The sequence below is a fragment of the Porites lutea genome, chromosome 10 (assembly GCF_958299795.1).
Source record: "Porites lutea chromosome 10, jaPorLute2.1, whole genome shotgun sequence".
NCBI lineage: Eukaryota > Metazoa > Cnidaria > Anthozoa > Scleractinia > Poritidae > Porites > Porites lutea.
The window spans coordinates 31,754,664-31,775,198 of NC_133210.1; the positions used below are offsets into that span (position 1 = coordinate 31,754,664).

Genomic DNA, 20,535 nt, shown 5'->3' on the forward strand with positions numbered 1-20,535 from the left:
TGGAATAAACACTCTCTCAGTCACACTTGACGAAACATGACTAACGTCAAACTCTCTTTGCTTGTGAAAACTTAAACCTTCGCTCGGACTCGCCTACTTATATACTTTCACAATAAGATTCTGAGAACTTTCTAAATTAAGTCTAATTATAGAAAGATTAAGATACAATTTTTTGTAATAACCTCTCTAATACATGGTACAGTCAAACCTTTGCTAGTAATGGTTCGACTCTCCTCTAAGCATGACTTAGTCATGGTCCCAGTCACTAATATTAATTTTTGGTTGACCTTCCTTACAGTGGGAATCTCTCACAAATTTCTTGGCCCAAGCTGCAGACACTCACAAACACTGCATAATTGACTTTTGTGAAACCGAACCCTTTCCACAGCAAGAACTAGTTGTGGAACCACGAAGTCACAAACACTATTTGCATATTCAGACCTTTGTGAAGTGGATGGACACCTCTTCTAAAAGTGAACATTACATAGTCATGGACTGAGGCACTTACAAAATCTGCATTAAATGACCTTTGTGAGGCGAACACCTCGATCTTTTACCTGTGGGTGGACACTTCTCGATCGTGGTCACCGTACAGTGGTGTCCACTAATATAATAAAAGGGTTTGACCCTTAAAAATATCGCTGTGACATAAAAAGGAACTTTATTGATAAAAAAAGTTCTTGAAGTTATTTAATGTGGTGATGTTATTTAAATTAAATTTATACTCTTTAGGGACATAATTAACTGAGACTCAATGGCGCAGCATCAAGACCTTAAAAGAAAAGGAGGTGCTGATCCTGATCATCAGATGTCAAGAAATCATGCCCCTCCTCCTCTAAGTATTGAAGTGCCTAAAATGAGAGATCTTCCAAACAAGTCAAACCCTTGGAGTGATGTCCACCTTCCTGTTGACATTCTTTTGTTGACAGTAGAAGACTGTGAGTTCTTAGCCTGTTATGCCTTCTTGGAAAATTCTTTTAAAAGTTATCACCAGAACCTGGGACACGTGTACTTTGGGACCATGGGTGAAAGAGGAGAAGAGGCACTAAAAGTTGCTTTAATGAGATGTTATAAAGGTTCTTCTGGTCCAGGTGGCTCTCAAGATGTTATTAAAGATGCAGTGATGCAACTGAGACCCAAGGCTGCTTTTTTGGTTGGCTGCTGTCAAGGTTTAAACCCAGATGACACCAAGCTAGGAGATGTAGTGGTACCCTCTAAACTTTCAACTGAACAATTCACAACTCCATTAAGAAGAAATATTGGCAAACTTAACTTGTTTTCAACTGAAGGCTGGAATCCACCATTAAAAGACCCAGTAGGTGAAGAAACAGTACAAGTACACCGTGACGGTGATATATTAAGTGGAAGTCTTGAATTCTTCACCAAACAACAACATATGTCTCGATCCCGTGTGATTGCAGTTGAAAGGGAAGGGGAAGGTAATTATCAAGATCATATTTATCCTAATTTTATAACAGTTGGATGTAGTGTTCAATATGAGGTCTAAAACTGTAAATTTTCCCACAGTATGAACAGCTTGTGACAGTACGGTTGACAATGTTGTCAGTGACCAGATCTTAATTTTGGTATTTCATTTGTCAACCACATGTTTACAAAAAAATATTCTGGGGAAATACTTTACAACTAATATTTTGCAGGGAACATAAATTGTTAAGCTTATTAAAACATCATAGAATTTAGTCATAATTACACTGCAGAGAAAAATTTATAGCTTCACTATAGATTCTTATTCACAAAGGATTGGGCAAAGCTTTAAGTATAACATTAGTATAAGAGCCCAGACGAAGAATCATCTTTGGACTGGTTTATTTTCTTTCCACTTACAGGACTATTTGCAGCAGCCCATAATATGAACATGGAATGGGTGATTGTTAAAGGGATATCACATTTTTCTGATGGTAGCAACACTCCTGATGAGTCCTGGAAGTCATTTGCTTCCATCATGGCAGCTTCTGTTGTGTCTAACATGTTAAATGATCCAGTTGTTTTTAAAGAATGGCCTCACTATGAAGGTATTGTCACATCACTGTTCTAGTGATTGATTATTAATATAGTGATGAATTTTCTGTTCAGATATTTTTATGTGGACTGCATGGTTCAGTATTATCCTTGGTTCACATTTGTGTCTGTTTCAAACCCCTCATCTTACATTAACATTAAAATACCAAATAACAAAGGCCAAAAGAAAAATTTGTTTTTAGGGGCTTTTCAAATTTATAATACTTTTTTTCTTTACAGACTTGACAGCAAAGAATCAGCCAGAGACAACCACAAAGCCAGACAAACAGATGCCAGGTACTTTCCTGTCAACGCAATTTCACTATATCCAGGAGTTTTTCCAGATTACATGATTGAACACTCAGGTTTCAGTAGAAATAACACTAATCTTTCGATATAGTTGTTTGTCGCATCTAGAGCACAGTTTTTGTGAGATATGTCTTTGCCAAGAGAGCAGTCTATTTTTGCCTGGTGTTTTAAAACCCTTTTTCTTTTGTGGAAATTTTGCTGAAAAATGCTGTTGGAAGCTCATTTATTGATCCATTTTCTGGTCACTTACTACTTTCTAAAATGCTGTAAGTCCAACATTAACACTACGCAGCCTTTTGTTCCTTATGCTAAAATAGTTTATTTGATATAGTGTTGGTTTGAAAAGTGACACAGCCATCTCAACTTTCTGCTGTTGCTTTAATTCTGTCCTCCCTACTTCTATCACTTTCCCTGCCGAATTTTTGGCCTTATCTTGGGGATTTCCTAGGCTTCTTTTAGGTGAGACATGTTTTCAGGAAAATTTAGCATCATCAAATCATTTTGAAGGAATTAAGAGCAGATGGGAAATTAAACTTCTTGGAAACATTCTTGTCTTTGTTTCAGATGTGTTTGAATTATTTCAATAATTTAGGAACTGTCCAAGGAAATCCACAAAATTGAAAATGATGTTGTGGTATAGTCTCAGTCTGTCCACCCACCCACCCACCTATGCTACCTCAACAAAATAACCTATGACCTGCTCACCATATGAGTCACCCATAGCTCAGTGGTTAGAGTGTCCTACCCGTATCTGGAAGGTTGTGGGTTTGATTCCTGTTAAGGTTTTGGATTTATTTTTCTGAGCATTTCTTTGTTGTACCTAATATTTATTTTTGGCAATCATTCATCCACCTGCTGTTTTCTCGTATTGATTTTTGTAAATTGACTCTGCCCCTCCTGGTAAGGGTTGCTAATCAGGTCAATCAACTACTATTAATTATTGAAAAAAACTTCTTGGAATTGACAAACAGTCCTTGTTAACAGATGCTGTATGCCTTGAGGAGTGCCAGAAACAGCTGCGATCACTTTATGAAACCTGTAGCAAAGTCAAAATCATTCCATGGGACCAGAACTCTGCTGTTGATATTGATGAGATCTACACAGACTTGTCTTGGGTCAAGGATCACAGGACACCCAGAGGAATAACACAAGCGAAACTTAACCACTACACTGAGATTTTTGGCAGTAAAGGCCCTCGTCCTGCGCCTAAGCGAATTTTGGTTTATGGACAGCCAGGTAAGTGAATGAATTGAGTAAGAATTGTCTTAATTTAACTGGAGAATAAGTATGTGCAAGAGCGAAAAACAATAACGCAGGAACCCATTGTTCTACTGGTATCCAGTGATTTATCAGCTGGTGCATACATGATGTGCAGGTTTCATTCCAAGTGGGGTAGATTTTTTACCATCCTGTCAAACCCAATGAAAAGTTTGGTTTATTGCTATTATAAATAAATTAAAAGTTTAAACAAAGTTTTTCTGTTAACCTGCAGTCTGATAATAAAAAAAGGAATTTAATTGACTTAAATAGAGCAATCAGAACATACACTGTAGACTCCAGTTAATGTTGTAATAATGGTAATAATATTGTGACTTAATTAATCTGAAATTCAAGTTTATTAATTGCATGCTAAAAGGATAAAACTAAAAAGAAATCTTCCAAGGATAAAAGTGTACCACAACCTTGACAATAGACTAATGGTCACTGGCAGTTTGGCCCAGTTCATAGTTGAAAGCCATAGCGCAAACCTGGGATTAAATTTTAACCTGGGTTTCTTTTTCTTTTTAACAAAAGCATTTTCTTGGATAATTTTCTCTATTTTTTTTAAAAGTATCTAATCATCAAATTGTAGACAAAAAGGATTAAACTGAATTTGCTTTTCAAGCTTAATTCATTTCTGAATTAAAATTTTGCACTAACCCTGGGTTATCTTAACCCAGCTTTGAACAACCTGGTCCAAATAATAACAATAATAATAATAATAATAATAATAATAATAATAATAATAATAATAATAATAATAATAGCAATAATAATAACAATAATAACTTTATTTTAGTGTCAATGTATTAAGCTTAACAGTTAGCTAATTGGGGACACTTTCCTAAGCGCTGGCATTAATCTATTACAGTCGAAGCTCTCCTAGCGACCACTCTCGTAAGCGACCAGCTCTAGTTACGACCACCGTTCTGAAATCCCGTTTGAATTGTCACTCAAACTCTGTCATTTTAAAAAAGCTCTTGTAAGCGACCGCGACCACTTTTGGGAATTACCAACTGGTCTTTTCCTTTGTTTTTAAGCTCTCGTAAGCGACCACTCAGTTGTTATTAATCTCTGTGGATGCGTGAACTATACCTTCGCAAACCCCTTCTGCGAGAGGCAATAACTAAATATTATCTACAATACTATACTATACAACACTATTAATAACTCATTTACATATCCAAACCTTTATGCTTAAAAGCTCTCGTAAGCGACCAGCCTCTATTGTTTTAGGGCGTGGTCACTTACGAGAGCCCATTCTCGTAAGCGACCAGCTCCAGTTACGACTACTTTTTCGAATTCCCGAGGTGGTCGCTTACGAGAGCTTCGACTGTACATGATTTTTAAAAACAGTCTGTGTATGAAGGATGCAGTTCCATTGTCTTTATGCACCTATCAATGATAAGCCGGCGGGGAGGAGGCAAGGCATGGGGTGGGGATTGGACATTTTTCAAAAATTTTCCGTCAAATTCCCTGCCCACGGGCAAATCATTCCAGTCAATTGCAACCAAATTTCCCCACCCCAGGCTGCACATTGCTGTCCATCCCAAGGCTGGACCCAAGAAAGGCACAATAAAAATATCTTCAAATAAAACTCTGCAATCTTTATGTATAAACGTTGCTGCATCACCAAAGATACATGTTCCTGTTAAAGCTGCAAATATACGTTTTAACCATTCAATCCGTGTTTTAATACACTGCATAGAATACACTCTTTTTTTTATATAAGAATATATTTTATGAGAATATCGAGGCTGAAATTTGCGAAATTTTAAGAATATTTTAAGAATAAAGCCGAGGCTGAGATTTTGAAAAGGATAGATATAATTTTGTGTGCGAAATGCTTTTTTTAAAGCCAAAACGCCCAAGTGTCGTTTGACGTGACATCTTGACCTCGCTGACTGCAACGAAAAGCGATGGAGCACGTGCACAATGTAACGCGATACAGATCTAGATACCAAACACTTGTAATTGATACCCCAATAAATTCTAAAACGGAAATGTCATTAGCTATAATTTAAGAATAATACACGAATATTTTCAGCCTAAAATCGGCAGAAAAATAAGAATATTCAGCCTGGGCCGGAAAAACAACATTCTTATAAAAAAAAAGAGTGTACAGAAACCTTTAGCAGAAAGTCCACATTTTGTAAGTTTGAATATACTGTTCTTAATAAAGGGTACAAAGAAGGCTACGGTCAGTTTTATAAGCTTTATAGGGTGATTCTAGCGAATGTTACCCTGCGAGCAGTGGTTTCTCCAGGCCGGACGCTAACACTGCTCGCAGGGTAAGCGAGTCGTAAGCGAATGTCAGCCATACACTGATCAATTGTACTTGCAAAAATCGACTTGGTTTCTCTTTACTTCCGTTTACTTTGAAACCGCAGTATTTTAAAAGGTTCAATTGATCAATACAGTAAAATCCACTCACCTTTGGCTTGTTCTCGTTGGCTGCCATGATTTCCAGATCTTTCCAGACCGTACGTCGCGTGCGTGAAGCGTGGAAGTGGGGAAACATATGTTCGGTCTCAGTCTCTTTCGTCCGAGTCGGCAGTCATATCCATCCCCACGTCGGTCCCACGTCGGGCGAAGAAAGATTCAAACATTCCAAAATGCCACCCATATGTTGTTCACTCTGCATTGGTTTAAAAAGTTTAAACATATATATTCCGTAAAAAAAAAATAAAAAAAATAAATTCTCCTAAATTTTTATGACAATTATAAATTTTACATTCCACTCCACGTGACTTCACATGATAAAAGTAAACCAGTGTTTTGAAGACGTATTGACAGTTTGTTGTTATTGCCTGCCTAGGTATCGGCAAGACTGTTTTCACGAAGAAAGCAACTTTTGACTGGTCCCAGCAGAGATATTCAGAAACATTAGGAGCATTTGATCTTGTCCTTCTGGTGAGATTACGTGACGTTAGTAATCTCCAAGATGTTCCGTCCATTCTGAGGGCTTGTGAAGTGCTGGATAGTAATGGTGCAATTTCCGTAGACAACCTGTATGATTACGTTTGTCGCCGTCAAGAAAAAGTCTTGCTTATCTTGGACGGCTACGATGAGTATGTTTACAATTCAAAAAACGAGTCGCCTGTCTTCAAAATCTGGAAAAAAAGTCAATTAAGAGACTGTTGTGTTGTAATTACTTCAAGGGAAATGAAAGCTGAGACGTTGAGAAATTGTAGTAATGCTCAATTCAAAATTGACGGCTTTAATCGCCAACGTCAAGAAGAGTTCGCGCGTAGATTTTTGAAAGATGATAAAGATATTGCAGATTTTTTTATGTACTTATGGCAGCACAACCTAAGTGAACTAGCACAAATTCCCCTACTGCTCTTAATGTTATGCTTGCTCTGGACAAGAACAACACGTGAAGAACTACCAAAAGAACGCGCAGACATCTTCGCCCAGTTCATGACGACCATGTTTGATCACATGTGTGAAAAACAGTCTGCTGAAGAATCGGTTTCTGCCAAAGATTACTCAGATGAATTATACGCATTAGGACGCTTGGCCTTTGAAGCCCTTTTGCAAGGCCAGCTTTATTTCCCTGTTAGTCAGTTACCTGCTGGCTACAGTTTGATCGAGAGGCTGATTGAAGTCGGCCTTTTTCAGGTTTTAAATATGGCGAGTTTGAAGCGTGAAAAAGGCGTGTACTTTCTTCACAAATCCATACAGGAATACCTGGCTGGGAATTTCCTGAAAGAAGAGCCGACATCTAAAAAGGCTAAAGGCACTAATTCCCTGTCAAAAGTGGACTCAGTTGAAAAGATCTTTAAAATAAATGAAGCGCTCAAATTTGCTGTTCAGTTGTCAGAAGAAGCCGCGAGCGACATTCTGATTCAACTTGGAACGGCGGCGAAGAAAGAAGAACTGACAGAGTTTCGCTTCGACAACGAAACACCCTCAAAGAAGGACTTGTCAAAAGAACAAACAGATTTTATTAATCTTTGTAATCAGTTATTTTTCAACCGCTCAGCTGAGACAAGAAAAAACCTCTTTCCTACATTTCTTTTCTCTTTAGGAGGAGTTCTTGTAATTGATGAAGAGCAGCTAAATATTATCGTATACGAAAAATTAGTTCAAACTACCGAAACACCCAACTACGTTTTTTTTAATAAAAAGTATAAATATACAGAGCAGGACTATAGTAATTTTATAATTTTATTACAACAATTAAACGCAGTTATTGTTTGCTCTGCAGGAGAAAAGAAAGCATCAGAATTTTTAAGCAACTCATCATGGCGCAGCTTTGATGAATTTTTTTTAAAGAAAGAAGAAAAAAACACTCACCTTTATTTAGCTATAATTGCTAAACCTTTTGATATAATTAAGACGCTTGTTAGTAAACAAGAGACAAAAAAGAAGACAAACATGAATGGTGATGAGCCAAGTGAAGAGAGCAGCAGCAGCTGTTGTTCAAAGCGTCATGGTCTCTCCAGGGTTTGGAGGATTCAAGCTTGGTATGTGAACAGGTCAGAAGTGGAACAGCTGATTGAGATGATGCCGTTTTTCACCGCTCCACGCGAGGTATATGTTTTTGGTGAACGCGGTAAAGTGTTCGATGCTGGGGTAACAGAGTCTCTGCTGAGGAGCATCCAAGTAACACACAAACTGAAGGAATTATCACTCTGGGATATCAATGTAACATCATCACCTGCTGTGGAGTTCATCAACAATTTATTCCAAAAAGCACCAAACTTGGTGTGGCTCAACATGGCATACAATCCTCTTCTGGGTGCAGGAGTAGACAGCATCATTAAACATCTCAGCTGCGCTCCTCACCTGAAGGAACTGAAACTTGTAGATGTGAAGATGACTCCACAGCAGGTGATGGATCTCACATCAGCCGTACGGCAGCACGGCAACATCACTAAACTGCGGTCAGAATACCACGTAAGTTTTCCAATTTTATCACAATTTTTTTCATTATTCTTTGTTTACAGTTTATTTCTACTCAGCTCTTGCCTTTCGCCATTTTCCTTTCTTTGTCATTTTTATACTCGACAAAACACGAGATTTACTTTTGAAAACAAATCACAAACTTTAGCAGATTCAAAGTATCATTTCAAATTCATTCCTTTCAATTGATTAAACTAAATCCAAAAAAATGTTTTAACCGAGAACAAGTAAATTAATCTGAAAGTGTTTTCACTGTGCAAAATAATGGATCAGCGAGCAGATATGAAATTTCTGTTCGAGTCTGGTTCAGCTCGATATGAGCTCACTTAACAAACTTGTCATATATGTATTAACACAACAATTCAAAAGTATTAATTTCTCAATCAATTTTAATTCATTACTTTTTATACTACGAGTAATCGGAGCTTAGAAGAGTGCGTTCGATATGTTTGTAAGGCGTACAGGTAGCAGTTGAGGAGGAAGCCGTGAATGGTTATTGCGATGTATTAAGCCCGGTTTCCATATGATCGCTACGATCGCTGAGAAAAAATAGTTCAGCGATCATATGAAAACCACTCTCCAGCGATCGCAGCGACAACGATCGCCGAGATTTTTGTCGCTGCGATCGCTGGAGAGTGGTTTCATATGATCGCTGCGATCGCTGACTTTTTTTTTCTCAATAAGTGCTGCAGTAATTTGGTCCCGAGTGTGTTGATTTCAGTGACTTGAGTGGAGCTACTGTGAGCTGTTTATAAGTTTTTCCGAATAAATAACATGGACCTAAAATGTTCGTTTGTCCGTTGCCGAAAATATCACAAGTCCTGATGAAATGGCGCCGCCGAGCTTCACATCTCGGTAGATTTACTTTGTGGCACAACGGCCGCCGAGCTACACAACTCGGTAGATTTACTTTGTGGCACAACGGCCGCCGAAACTTTGAAAGATTCATCAAACACAGATCGATAGTAGACCTTCAGCAAACTCTTAAATATGTACGCTTTACGAAGATTCAGCACACTTAGAAAGATGAACGATTTACGAAGACAGAATAGCAGACGTCAGCAAACCTTTGAAAGATGAACGCCGAGGACACTCGAAACACCATGTGAGTTAGCGCGTCAAAGTGAGGCAAAACGTAAGCAAGCGCCTCAAAGCGAGGCAAATTTGTGTCGACGACGACGACGACGACGACGAATGCAATCTCGCAAAAAACCTCCCTTATTAATTGCACAGGACACCCAATAATGCACAGAACACCCGACACAGATTAGGGGTTGCGTTCTCGTACCTCGAACGCAAAAATGATGAATAACAAGCATAAAGTCAAAATATGTTCCGTTTATGCCCAATTCAACAAACAATTTGCAAAAATTAAGAGAAAAAAGGTTAACCACTTACAACTTCACTTTTATCGCCAAGGTTTCGTAAAATCAGCTAAACTCAAGTAAAGTTTCTTTGAGAGTCCAGAAAACGAAGAAGTCTTTTCAGAGCTGTCCTTTTGTTTGAATGTCCCTTGCGTTTCGGTAAATGCTTGTCCTCCCGTAAATAACCTCACTGTAGCGTGGGTTTTTGAGATAGCGTTCCACAAAAAATATAATTCCTCTGAGACACTTTGGCTGAAAATTTAACACCATACATTTAATCATAGATTAAAGCACTCCTCTGTGGTACTAGCTGTCTATTTTTGTCGGTTACTTGTTTTCCAGTTTTACGACGAACACAAAAAATCCTGCGTCACTTCGTGTCTTGTAAGAATGAGTTGAAATTCATATATGTAGTTTCCTTTAGCTTACACAAATCCGTTGATAAATTCCTGAGTACATGAGACGAATTTTTCTCTTAACTGGCATTTTACGGTGTTTTCTTATTCTTTTTGTGTCCATCTTGAGTATTTTTGCGTTGAAAGTTTTCTTTGATGAGCAAACTCAACTGAAGTGAACAATAAACTACATAATCAACAAATTGTCATTCAAAGTGGTGTGAGAGAAGGCTCGTGACGTGGTCACAGCTGATTGGTCATATAACTACCCACGTAGTAGAATTTCCCCGCCCTTCGTTTGGCAGCGCAGCAAGCGTTTCTTCAGAAGAGACGCAGGTTTTTCTGCGCCTCCCCTCCCAACCGCCACATTTTTAGAGTATATCGTTTGATTTTGCTGTTTTGAAAGTCTTGCATGCAAATTTTTAGTATGTGTTGTAGAAATGACCTCTTTTCGGGGTGGAATTATCTTGAGCTTTACTCAGATTGGTCTTTAACCCTTTAAGTCCCATGGGTGATCAACATGAATTTTCTCTTAACAATATCAAAACATCATCAAGAGAAAAGGTTAGAAGAAGTAATAAACTGATGAACAAAGGAGAAGTACTTTAATCTTCTATCAAGTTCTCTCAACTAATTCTATAAGACAATGTATGGACACTAGTGTGGAGAATTTGTATTTGGATATTGGGGTTGAAAGGGTTAATGGTAAAATTCTAGTTGTCCGATGAGTATTCAGGTCCCCATCACATGGTAGTCAACCCCTGGGGTTACTTTTACCCTTTAATTGCTTATCACTTAAAGAAAGGTTTTAAAATCTAGACTACACTTTCGATCTTTTAAACGTTGCTTTAAAAGTTGAATAGTGTTTGTGTTATTTTGTGATTTGTTGTAGGATTTTGAAGGGAACCCCAAACCTGAACATGAGTGGCCGTCAGAAGAAGATTGGAAAGAGTGGTACCCCAGTCTCTTTTCTCACTCATCAAATGAATCACAGCCGCAAAAGCAACAGGTTGGCCCTCAACATTTGCTAATGAAAATCGAGTACAATATTTCCTGAGTTTGGTTATTTCTTGAAAAAAAAACTGAAAAAAACACCATTCCGTTTAAAAAAAGTATGGTTTTTCTTCAGCTTTTCAGGAGTTCACTTATCATAAGCTGAAACTGGGGGAACAGGAAATGTGTTTTGTATCATAGTAGTTTCAGGCTGTTTTTTTTGTTGTTGTCGCGATTTCATAAGAACTGAGTCAAATCAAAACTGTGGAGTTGAATAAAAGTCTTGCTAATAGTAACAAGTTACTTCTGTTGTGTTAGGCTCTTAGCTCACTTCTTAATCTTTCAGTCATACCAAAACTAACGGTTCTCTCATGTACAAGAACAATATTGCAACGGACTGCAATCAGTTTTGGAAACGACCTGAAGTTTCCTTCATACGTTTTTTATCGTTCGGGAAGTCGATTTAATTGTTTTCAAGTGGACAAAAACTTTCTGATTTTCGTCAGACGTGAAGTTTATACAAGCCGGATGTTGGTCTTTGTGATGTTTATTGACTTGCAAATTTCACCGTTATCGCTGTAGTTGAGCATTTTTACGCATTTTAAGCAAACATGGAGCTTGAGGCTTGGATCAAACCAGTCAACAGTAGACTGAGGTTCTGTCTTTGTAACTACAGTGTTGTTTTCATTACTAACAGAACAGTTTCTTTTTTGCTCAATCATCTTATTGGCTTTTTAACTCTTAGCCTGTTTTCCAGGCGTTCAGATAGTGGCAAGTGCCACTCTACACTATCAGGCTCATTAACACTTGTTTTCTTTTAACCACTCGCATAGATTCCGGCAGAGACTCGCCTCAGTATTCACGAGTCACCATTCTTCGCTCACGAACAGGACACCGTGGGAACATTTCCAGCGCCTCCTGATCCTACTGGTAAGGTTTCTTGTCCCACAGCTCCCCCCCCCCCCAAAGTTCCTTGCCTTGCTAATCACAGATGTAACAAGAAGTTGTACATAAGTTCGTTGCAGTCAAACGTCAGTTTTCTTTGTGAGATTTCCTTCTTTTTTAATAATTGCTGTGTAGACGGGCGACAAGTTGCTGTTGTCACATCCCGGTCGTAATTTTGGTGAAAGAAATGGGACTTTCACGATTATATTTATTCATTAGTCTGTTTATAGACCAAAAAGGTATTCTACGTAGTACTACCCGGCTTGAGTATTTAACGGAAACGGACCGGGCCTTTCTGCCATATACAGAAACGATAAGCATGTTAATAGTTACAACAGTCACTGAGGAAGTTTAAAAGGAAAAGATCCTCTTTCTCCTGTTCCGATGTAAACATTTTCCGGTGTTACCTAAAGTGAGCGTTGTTTGCACTAATTATTTAAACTTACGTAGTAAAACGAGGGGGCATAACATTAAGAAAGGATAAATGTTCTAGAAGTCTAGCAGTCTAAAACGATGGTTTCCTTTATACGTTATGTGACGTGAGATCCTTATTTCTTCCTTTAGCTGATCCAATGTTAGCAAGGCCATTCATTCCTACTCGTGGGATGTTAATTTCTACCTTTTTTCCTCAACAGCTGATCCGATGTTAACAGAGGCATCTATTCCTACCACGCATGGATCCAGCCACGGTCTGGTACCTCACGTTCAGTATTCAGAGCATTACGCCTCATTAGATATCCACACCCATCATCACAGTGCCCCATCCACCATCTTTACGCCTGGAGGATCCTTGTCTACCGATTCGTATCTCATCAGTGGTCCTGGCCCATCTACAGTCACACAGGACGAGCCCATTGATGAGGTAATGATGCCGGACGAGAGCGATGGGCCGGATTCCCATAGCTGTTCTTGTTTATTAGTTTGAAACAGTGTTAAGGAGTATTGAGAATGATTTTATGGATCAGTAGTTTACTCCATACCAAAGTTGTTGATAGGAATGTTATTGAGCATTGCTAGCCCCAAGGGTGTCAGAGCTCAAGGTCGTACCTTTACTTTCGTGGTCGGAGGACTTTGTTCAGTGTTTATTCTCATCATGAACGAAGGTTTTCGACCGGTTGAAATTTTTGACCCGACGCTTTGTTCACAGGGAACCGTTGAATACCGTAAAATTCCGAAAATACGCCCCTCCAAATATAAGCCCTCCAATCCAGTAACGCAAAAAACCCTCCGTTAAAACACCCCTGCAAATATAAGCCCCCCGGGGGCTTGTACTTGGAAAATTGCCCTCAAATACAAAGTAAAACAAAGCAGCAACGGTGAAGTTACTTCCAACTATACGGCTAGCCCAATCGATTTTGAAACGCAAATTTCCCTCCGTAGATAAGCCCCTCCGAATATAATCCCCTCCAAAAATAAGCCCCTCAAAAAGGGCCTTTGAAAAATATAAGCCCCAGGGCTTATTTTCGGGATTTTACGGTGTTTTACTCGCAAATTTGAACGGCTAAGCATCTGATTTTTGTGGTTCTGCGTGAACGCAATACCTAAATGCACGGATTTTTAACCGGATGAAAATTCTTCCGGTGCCGGGTGAACTAACACCGGAAGGTTTTCCAGATTGTCTGTCCCTTGTTTTATTAGACCAGTCACGTATCGTTAGTGGATGTATATGTTACCTTCAAGAGAGCGTCGACGAATTTGTTTCTGGGGCATGCTTGAGCTACTTTTGGTCTAAAAGTCTAAAAGTTTTAACGACTCTCACGAATAATGAAAACATTGCGTAAGGGCGTTGTAGAAAGGTAATTTCATCGAGTCGGGCTATTAGTTGTCATTAACATTTCATTTTAATTTAACTTTGGGTCTATAATCAAACGACTACTTTAAGTCGTATAATTTAGGGACGCGTCAGTCAGTCGATTGGTCAGTCCTCAAAAGCTTGCATATATAATCATTCGGACTACATGACATTATTTGCTCGATTGCAGGAGTTGAATCTCCCTAGCTCATCTTCCAAAGGGTACGATGAACAAGTTGCCTTACAAGGTTGGTTGTAAACATAGTTAAGGAAAAAACTGTAAATTTACATAAATTTATACACTATCTTACATTACACCCGATGTTTTTTTTAATCCCGCGCACAATACGGACATTTTGCCTTGTAGCTTTGGTGTCCGTATTGATAGGGCTTCACTGTTTGTCTGTTTCTCAAAGAATTCTTAGAAATTGAGTCATATAAAATTGATTTTTAATTACAGAAGAATGCCCAAGAGGAAAACAGAAAGCAGGAAAAAAGCGGAAAGTGCAGGAGATGATAACTGAAGGTATACTAAAGGTCATTTAGATCCATATTATACAGTTAAACCTCTCTACAATGTTCACCTTGGGGACAGAAAAAAATGGCCACTGTAGAGAAGCTGAAACAAGAGTGAACGTATGGACTGTCCGCCGAAACAAAAATTGCCGTTGTAGAGAGGTAGCCGTTAGTGGAGATTGGACTGTTGTTGATAACAGAAAGGAGAGACTTTATTTAGTCCTTTAAAGTCCATTTTGTTGTGACAGCCTTTGACTGCAAAGACGAAAACTCATTTTGTTTTTCCCTATTTGTTGATGTGAGGTTTAAATTATGCAGTGTTCTATTAATTTGGATTAAACACTCGCTACTATTTCGGAATACAGTCGAACCTCCACTAACGACCACCTCTCCACAACGGCCATTTTTTTTCTTGGCGGACAGTCCATACATTCACTCTTGTTTTAACCTCTCTACAACGGCGACCTCTCTACAATGGCCACTAAAAACTGTACTCAGAAACAATTCTCTCTTGTCGGAAAGTAATGCCCGTCCTCGCTGTTTTTTTTTTTACTACTAGAAATTGTCGAACCTCAGCGAAAGAAAAAGAAAAGAAAAAAAGGGAAAGCAGAACAAGGCACCGAAGCGGGTGAGCTATGTGATACAACGTTTCCTTTAAGTCCATACATCATAACAGAATGCGAATTTCTTTGTTCGGTGAAAATCGAAGATCAGTTCGTTTAAAATCCTGTAAGATTGGACAGCAGGCGAAGTTGCAGAACCTTTTTATCAACTTCCGAATGAGTGAAAACCTGTGTCTTAATTTTATAATAAAACTGAGTTCTTGGCCCTTTTGCTTTACATATCTAGGTGACGAAAAGTCTCCGCTAAAGAGAAAGAAAAGAAAAAAGCGTAAAGTACATCAGATGACTGAAGGTACGCTAATAAAGTTTTATCGTTCAGTTTAATTCATACAGTTCCTAACAAATGTACAAGGGTAAAGCTCTCAGCATACATCCTTACGCTTGAGTAGAGATCTGTGTCTTCGCAGTTTCTTTTTATCAAATAATAAAAGCTGTTTTACCATTAGAAACTGATAAATACAAAATTAAATCATTTATTGTTTTTTTAATAACAAGACGTTGAAGGGACTTCACGAAAGAGAAGAAAGCGAAAGAAGCACAAAGAACATCGGAGAGATAAAGGTACGCTGAAAGTCATGGCGTTAATCAGTTTAGATCAATGGTCTGTAACCGTGAGACGTTTCTATAATTTTGTTCCTTACCAGAAACTCGCTATCAATTAGTCGAAAAACCGTTGATATACCGGAGAGCGGCCAATTAAGTGTAGCCGCATCACAAGTTAACCTCTGATTGAGTGGAAGTCTGTCACTTAATTTTAGTAGCCGTTTATTAATAGGTCTTAGAAAGTCGTTAAAATTAAGTTGAATCGTTTCCTTTATCATAGTAAAAGAGTAGTTTAGAATGTTTGGACAATCAGTGCCCGGTTTTCGGGTAGTGACGTCATTGGACGGCGTTAGCGGCTCGTTAATTCAGACGTCTTTCTCGAGAGTTTGCGACTCGAGGAGACGAATGAAATTCAGGCTAACAGTAGTTACCATGGTATCATTGTATATTGTAGTAGCTATTTAGTTCTTAGAAAGTCATGAACACAAAACTAAATTCTTTCTGTTATCCTCTTTTATATATAGGCGGCGAAGAATCTACGCGGAAGGGAAAGCCACGAAAAAAGCGTAAAGAGGGTCGGGTGACAGAACAAGGTAATGGTGAAAGTCATAAGCTTCATGTTAACCAATGATTAGATGCCGACAATTCAAAAACTAATGGCCCCTCTAAAGTAACGATTATTTTCTGTCTTTCGCTGTATCGGTCCCACTAGAGTAGCGACTCTCCCAAAAATTGCTCCCCTTTCAAAAATACCCTTTCAAGAACGGAATATGGGGGACCTTTCCAAGATACACATTTTTCCTGCTCAGAAAAAAGCATAAAATACTGAAGGTACGCTGAAAAACTTAACGTTCCCTTCATTTCTTACAGTTTACAACAAATATACAAGCGTATAACCCTAAGGCATACAACCTTACGCTTGTTGAGTAGAGAGGTTGTCTTTGTAGTTCCAGGGCTGTAGTTGATGTTTATCAAATGCTAATAACTGTTTTAACATTAGAAACGACGGTCCCACGAGAGTAGCGATTCTTCCAAAAATTGCGCCCCTTTCAAAAATACCCTCTCAAGAACAGAAGAATACAATGTGTCTTATATAGGGGACCTTACTAAGATACACCGTTTCCGTGCACAGGTACGGCGGGTAAATGACCCGGAGAAACGGCAAAGCCACTGGTTAGAACGATGACGGCATCTAGGAAATCATGGCCTCCCCTTTTATAACTACTGACGTGGCAAATATGTTGGCTTATCCGAACCCGTTATTAATCCCAATAACCCTTTACTCACTGCTGTAGAACTATATAAGCAGTGAATACGGAATGGCTTAAATGTTATATTTAGTTAAAACTTCAAATCGTAATGCCTACTTTCGCAGTTTATTTTCACAAATATGGATACATTCTCTCTCTCCCCCCCCCCCCCCCCCGCCCCCTTGCTCTTGACAACTAGAACCCTCTAAAAACTCGTTTCTAGTGTCATTCTACGAATAAATTGCCCACAGCTGGCTCAGACTACAAAGAAACTCGGGAATGAAAATACTTAATGCATAAATATTTTAAAAAAAATTAAAAAAAACGTCATGACGCCAAACGCGTTTTGCCTTTCCCAGTTAACCTTGAAATCATCTCTTCTTGTAAACGATTGCTAGACTACAAATAACCCCAACACTTTTAAAATATCCCAAAGTAACCACTACCCGAAAGGAACGACCTCTTTGATCTGCTAAACCTCTCCCATTACTTTCCAAGTTGTACGGTAACAACTTATTTTGTTCCATGAAATCGGATATCAACATGATCAAACAGCTAAAACAGATTTGTTTAAAGACCTCTGAGAAAGGCAAATATGCGTGGCTGCAGCACAGGCCTAAGAGCCTCTGATGGAGTAAAAGTCTTTGTCTTTATCATAGTAGCCTCTTATGAGCAAGTCTCAAGAAGTTATGTACATTAAATGAAAACTTTTCGGTTTTTCTTTTGTACATTTAGGTGACGAAGAATCTCCACGGAAGACAAAGAAAAGAAAGCAGCATAAATCGCATCGGGTGACTGAAGGTAGGCTAAAACTCAGCGTCATGTAAATCAATAGTTCATACTGAACAACCTAGAAAATACTTCACAACAATATAAACAGAACGTAACCTTACTTTGTTCCGTGAAACTCCGTATCAAAGCAAACATACGGTATTTTGTTTTAATTTGAAATTCAATTTGATTGATTGAGCGTCTGTGCCTGGTTTTATAACATCTGTTTGTAACAGGTCTTAGGAAGTGATGAACTGAATCCTGAAATTAAATGTTTTGTTTGTTTATTTTTCATATCAAGGTGACGAAGAACCTCGTCGAAAGAGAAGCAAAAGAGAATAGGATAAAGGACAGTGGATGACTGAAGGTACGATGAATGTCATAATGTTTACCATATTTACTCGAAGGGTCGCGGTGCTTATAAAAGTTTTCACGCCTCAAATGCGGCGCTTATTCGATGGCGGCGTTTATTTGAAAGTTGGACGCGACAAAGCATTATTTTAACTAGGGTATTATTATTTTCCGTATTAATTTATTACAGAATTAACATCTTTTGATTTTGATTGTATCAGGGCGGCGGCATTTATTGCCAAAATGCGGCGCTTATTTGAATGAATACGGTATTTAAATTCAATCGTTTTAATAGCATGTACCAGTACAATTGTATCTATATTACCTCCAGCAACAGTTGTTTAGTGAAAGGATAGAAAAAAAAATTACTCGCGGGTAATCGGCTACTATAACCACATGCACTCACTCAAGTTTCCTTTTTTTTCTGCTTCTGTCACCAGTATAAGAAATTTATGGAGTTAATTTGGCGATTAACGCCCTGGTTGATTGAGTACCAATGAGACACTAGCGAGCCCCAGTTAACAGTTTCTGCGTTACAACCATTTTCATTTTATGTAGTAAACCTAACCGACCGTTATAAATAAACAAACTACAAACTGTATGAAAGTCAGGATCGAGGTCTTAGATGAAAGGTTCCTTGCGATGCACCTTGGTATGTTGTGTAAGATTTTCCAAGGAGACATTTTCCCGTGTTAACTTCAGCGGTCAATGAATGGACTTTTTATGACATATTGCATGAGTACTTCAAATAATTGCAAAACTAAACCGCATCGTATTGAGGGAGCAGTATACTTAAAGGTCATGTGATTAGCGCTGCACTATAATGTCACTTGGGGTGATCCTAATTTGTAGCTTTATTTCTCTGCAGATGGTCCGGTTTTAGCGGGAGCTCCTATAATTCCAAAGAGTGCATTGATCCAGCCATGGTCTGGCACCCTTCGATGAAAACCTCCCTCTTAATTCATGGTCTGTGGGGATCGCCACTGTTTGGCCGGGGAATTGTAACAGTGGTTCTGTTACGTTCTTAGTCTGACCACACCCCCCAGTTATCCCACGGGTATTTTTTCCTGTATGGAGTCCTGGGCCGGAACTGCCACTACGTAGATTGCAATCGGAAAGTACAATTCCTAGCGGGACGCATCTCTCTCCGGAATCGCCATTGCCTGGGATGAAGAATAGAACTCCATTTGTCTTAAAACTTGTACAAAATGCCGACAATCCCATCGTTGAACAAGCCTTGAATCTGACGCAAGTCCATAAGCGACTAAACTACGGCGTACATAAACGTTTCAATGATTTCAAATTTTTGTTAACAGCGTATTTCAATAGTACAATCTGGTCACCACTTTAAATAAATATTTCATTATTTTTGACACCAAAAAGTTTAAGTAATTGGCATCGAACACGTACTATATGTAGACAGTCCTTCGAATCAATCTGAAATAAGTCCGTGGGCGACAATATTACTCTGCACATACTTGTTACGGTGTAAAATTTGTACAAATTCTAATCTTTGTGGAGTGTAATCGATTTTTGGTATATTTATTGCTGTAAATAATATTCAATTAAACTTATTGGCACAAACAAAACTGTAATTCTGCTGTGTGATCTCTACTGTTATCCTCTTATTGTTTCCGCTTGTATAAAAACAGCATTATCGTATTTGCTGCTTACTGCAGCGCAAGTTATATCAATGTAGGGTCATATATTTTCATCACGCGCCTCCCCGCTATGCAGGGTCAATAGTAGTAAAATAAGCTACAAGTAGAAACTGCAATTTCCCACGCCTGAGGAAATTTTAATATACCAAGCGACCTCCACAAAGTTCCGTTAACTTGTTTGCTACGTTGCCAACTCAGATGGTAAAGCATTAATTACCCGAAGGATACGAGCTATTTTTATCCAACCTCATCCTTCCCTTTGTAGTAGCTGCATAAGAATTATGACGCACACGTAAGAATGAAGGTGGCGCCCGCGAGGAAGGACAAGACGCGCGTGTACTTCCTCCCTCACACGCGTGCGGCGGGATATTTAAACCGCGAATGGAAAATGAGTGGCAATCGGGGTGCTCCTGTACTCCGAATGTTTCACTCTTTTAAATGCAGTGGAATTTTCAGAGGCTCATTATTTATTAGGCGTCTTAGACGCATCTTTTAGCGTCTTGTAAGTGCGTTTACGAATAAAACAAAGAACCAAGTAAACGTGTAATTGAGCGCGGTGCAGGCCGAAACAAGCGTGTAGCCGCAAAACGACTCTCTCCTCATTTTCATTTCATTCCAGCTGACTGAAAATAATGTGGTTCAGTCCTCTCACTGACTAGAAACACAAACAATATAAAATGGCGGCCAGAGGCGGAATTAGACAGCAGATCAAAATACTATAGTGCACTTGTACAATTAATCTTCATACACTCCGATGAACAAGTGTTGAAGAATCGAGGGTTAAATGATTGAAGATCACGACGATGACATTTTTTTTCTCGCGAGTACCGTA

The 20,535-nt window shown here is 38.7% G+C and overlaps 2 protein-coding genes across 2 annotated transcripts; both read left to right on the forward strand.

Moving 5' to 3' along the window:
* Positions 1-584: 584 nt before the first annotated feature.
* On the forward strand, positions 585-8,188 carry LOC140949756 (uncharacterized). Its single transcript, XM_073398895.1, has 6 exons — positions 585-1,439; positions 1,848-2,033; positions 2,260-2,316; positions 3,313-3,564; positions 6,407-8,127; positions 8,177-8,188. Exons 1-6 carry the CDS (start codon positions 755-757, stop codon positions 8,186-8,188), a joined length of 2,913 nt encoding a protein of 970 aa, XP_073254996.1. The 5' UTR covers positions 585-754.
* Positions 8,189-8,299: 111 nt separating this feature from the next.
* LOC140951198 (uncharacterized) lies at positions 8,300-19,637 on the forward strand. Its single transcript, XM_073400427.1, has 13 exons — positions 8,300-8,493; positions 11,151-11,267; positions 12,085-12,181; positions 12,832-13,058; positions 14,179-14,236; positions 14,449-14,514; positions 15,064-15,132; positions 15,354-15,419; positions 15,623-15,688; positions 16,195-16,263; positions 17,656-17,721; positions 17,993-18,058; positions 18,911-19,637. The coding sequence occupies exons 1-12, from the start codon at positions 8,314-8,316 to the stop codon at positions 18,031-18,033; spliced, it is 1,122 nt and encodes a 373-aa protein (XP_073256528.1). The 5' UTR covers positions 8,300-8,313; the 3' UTR covers positions 18,034-18,058; positions 18,911-19,637.
* The last annotated feature ends 898 nt before the right edge of the window (positions 19,638-20,535 follow it).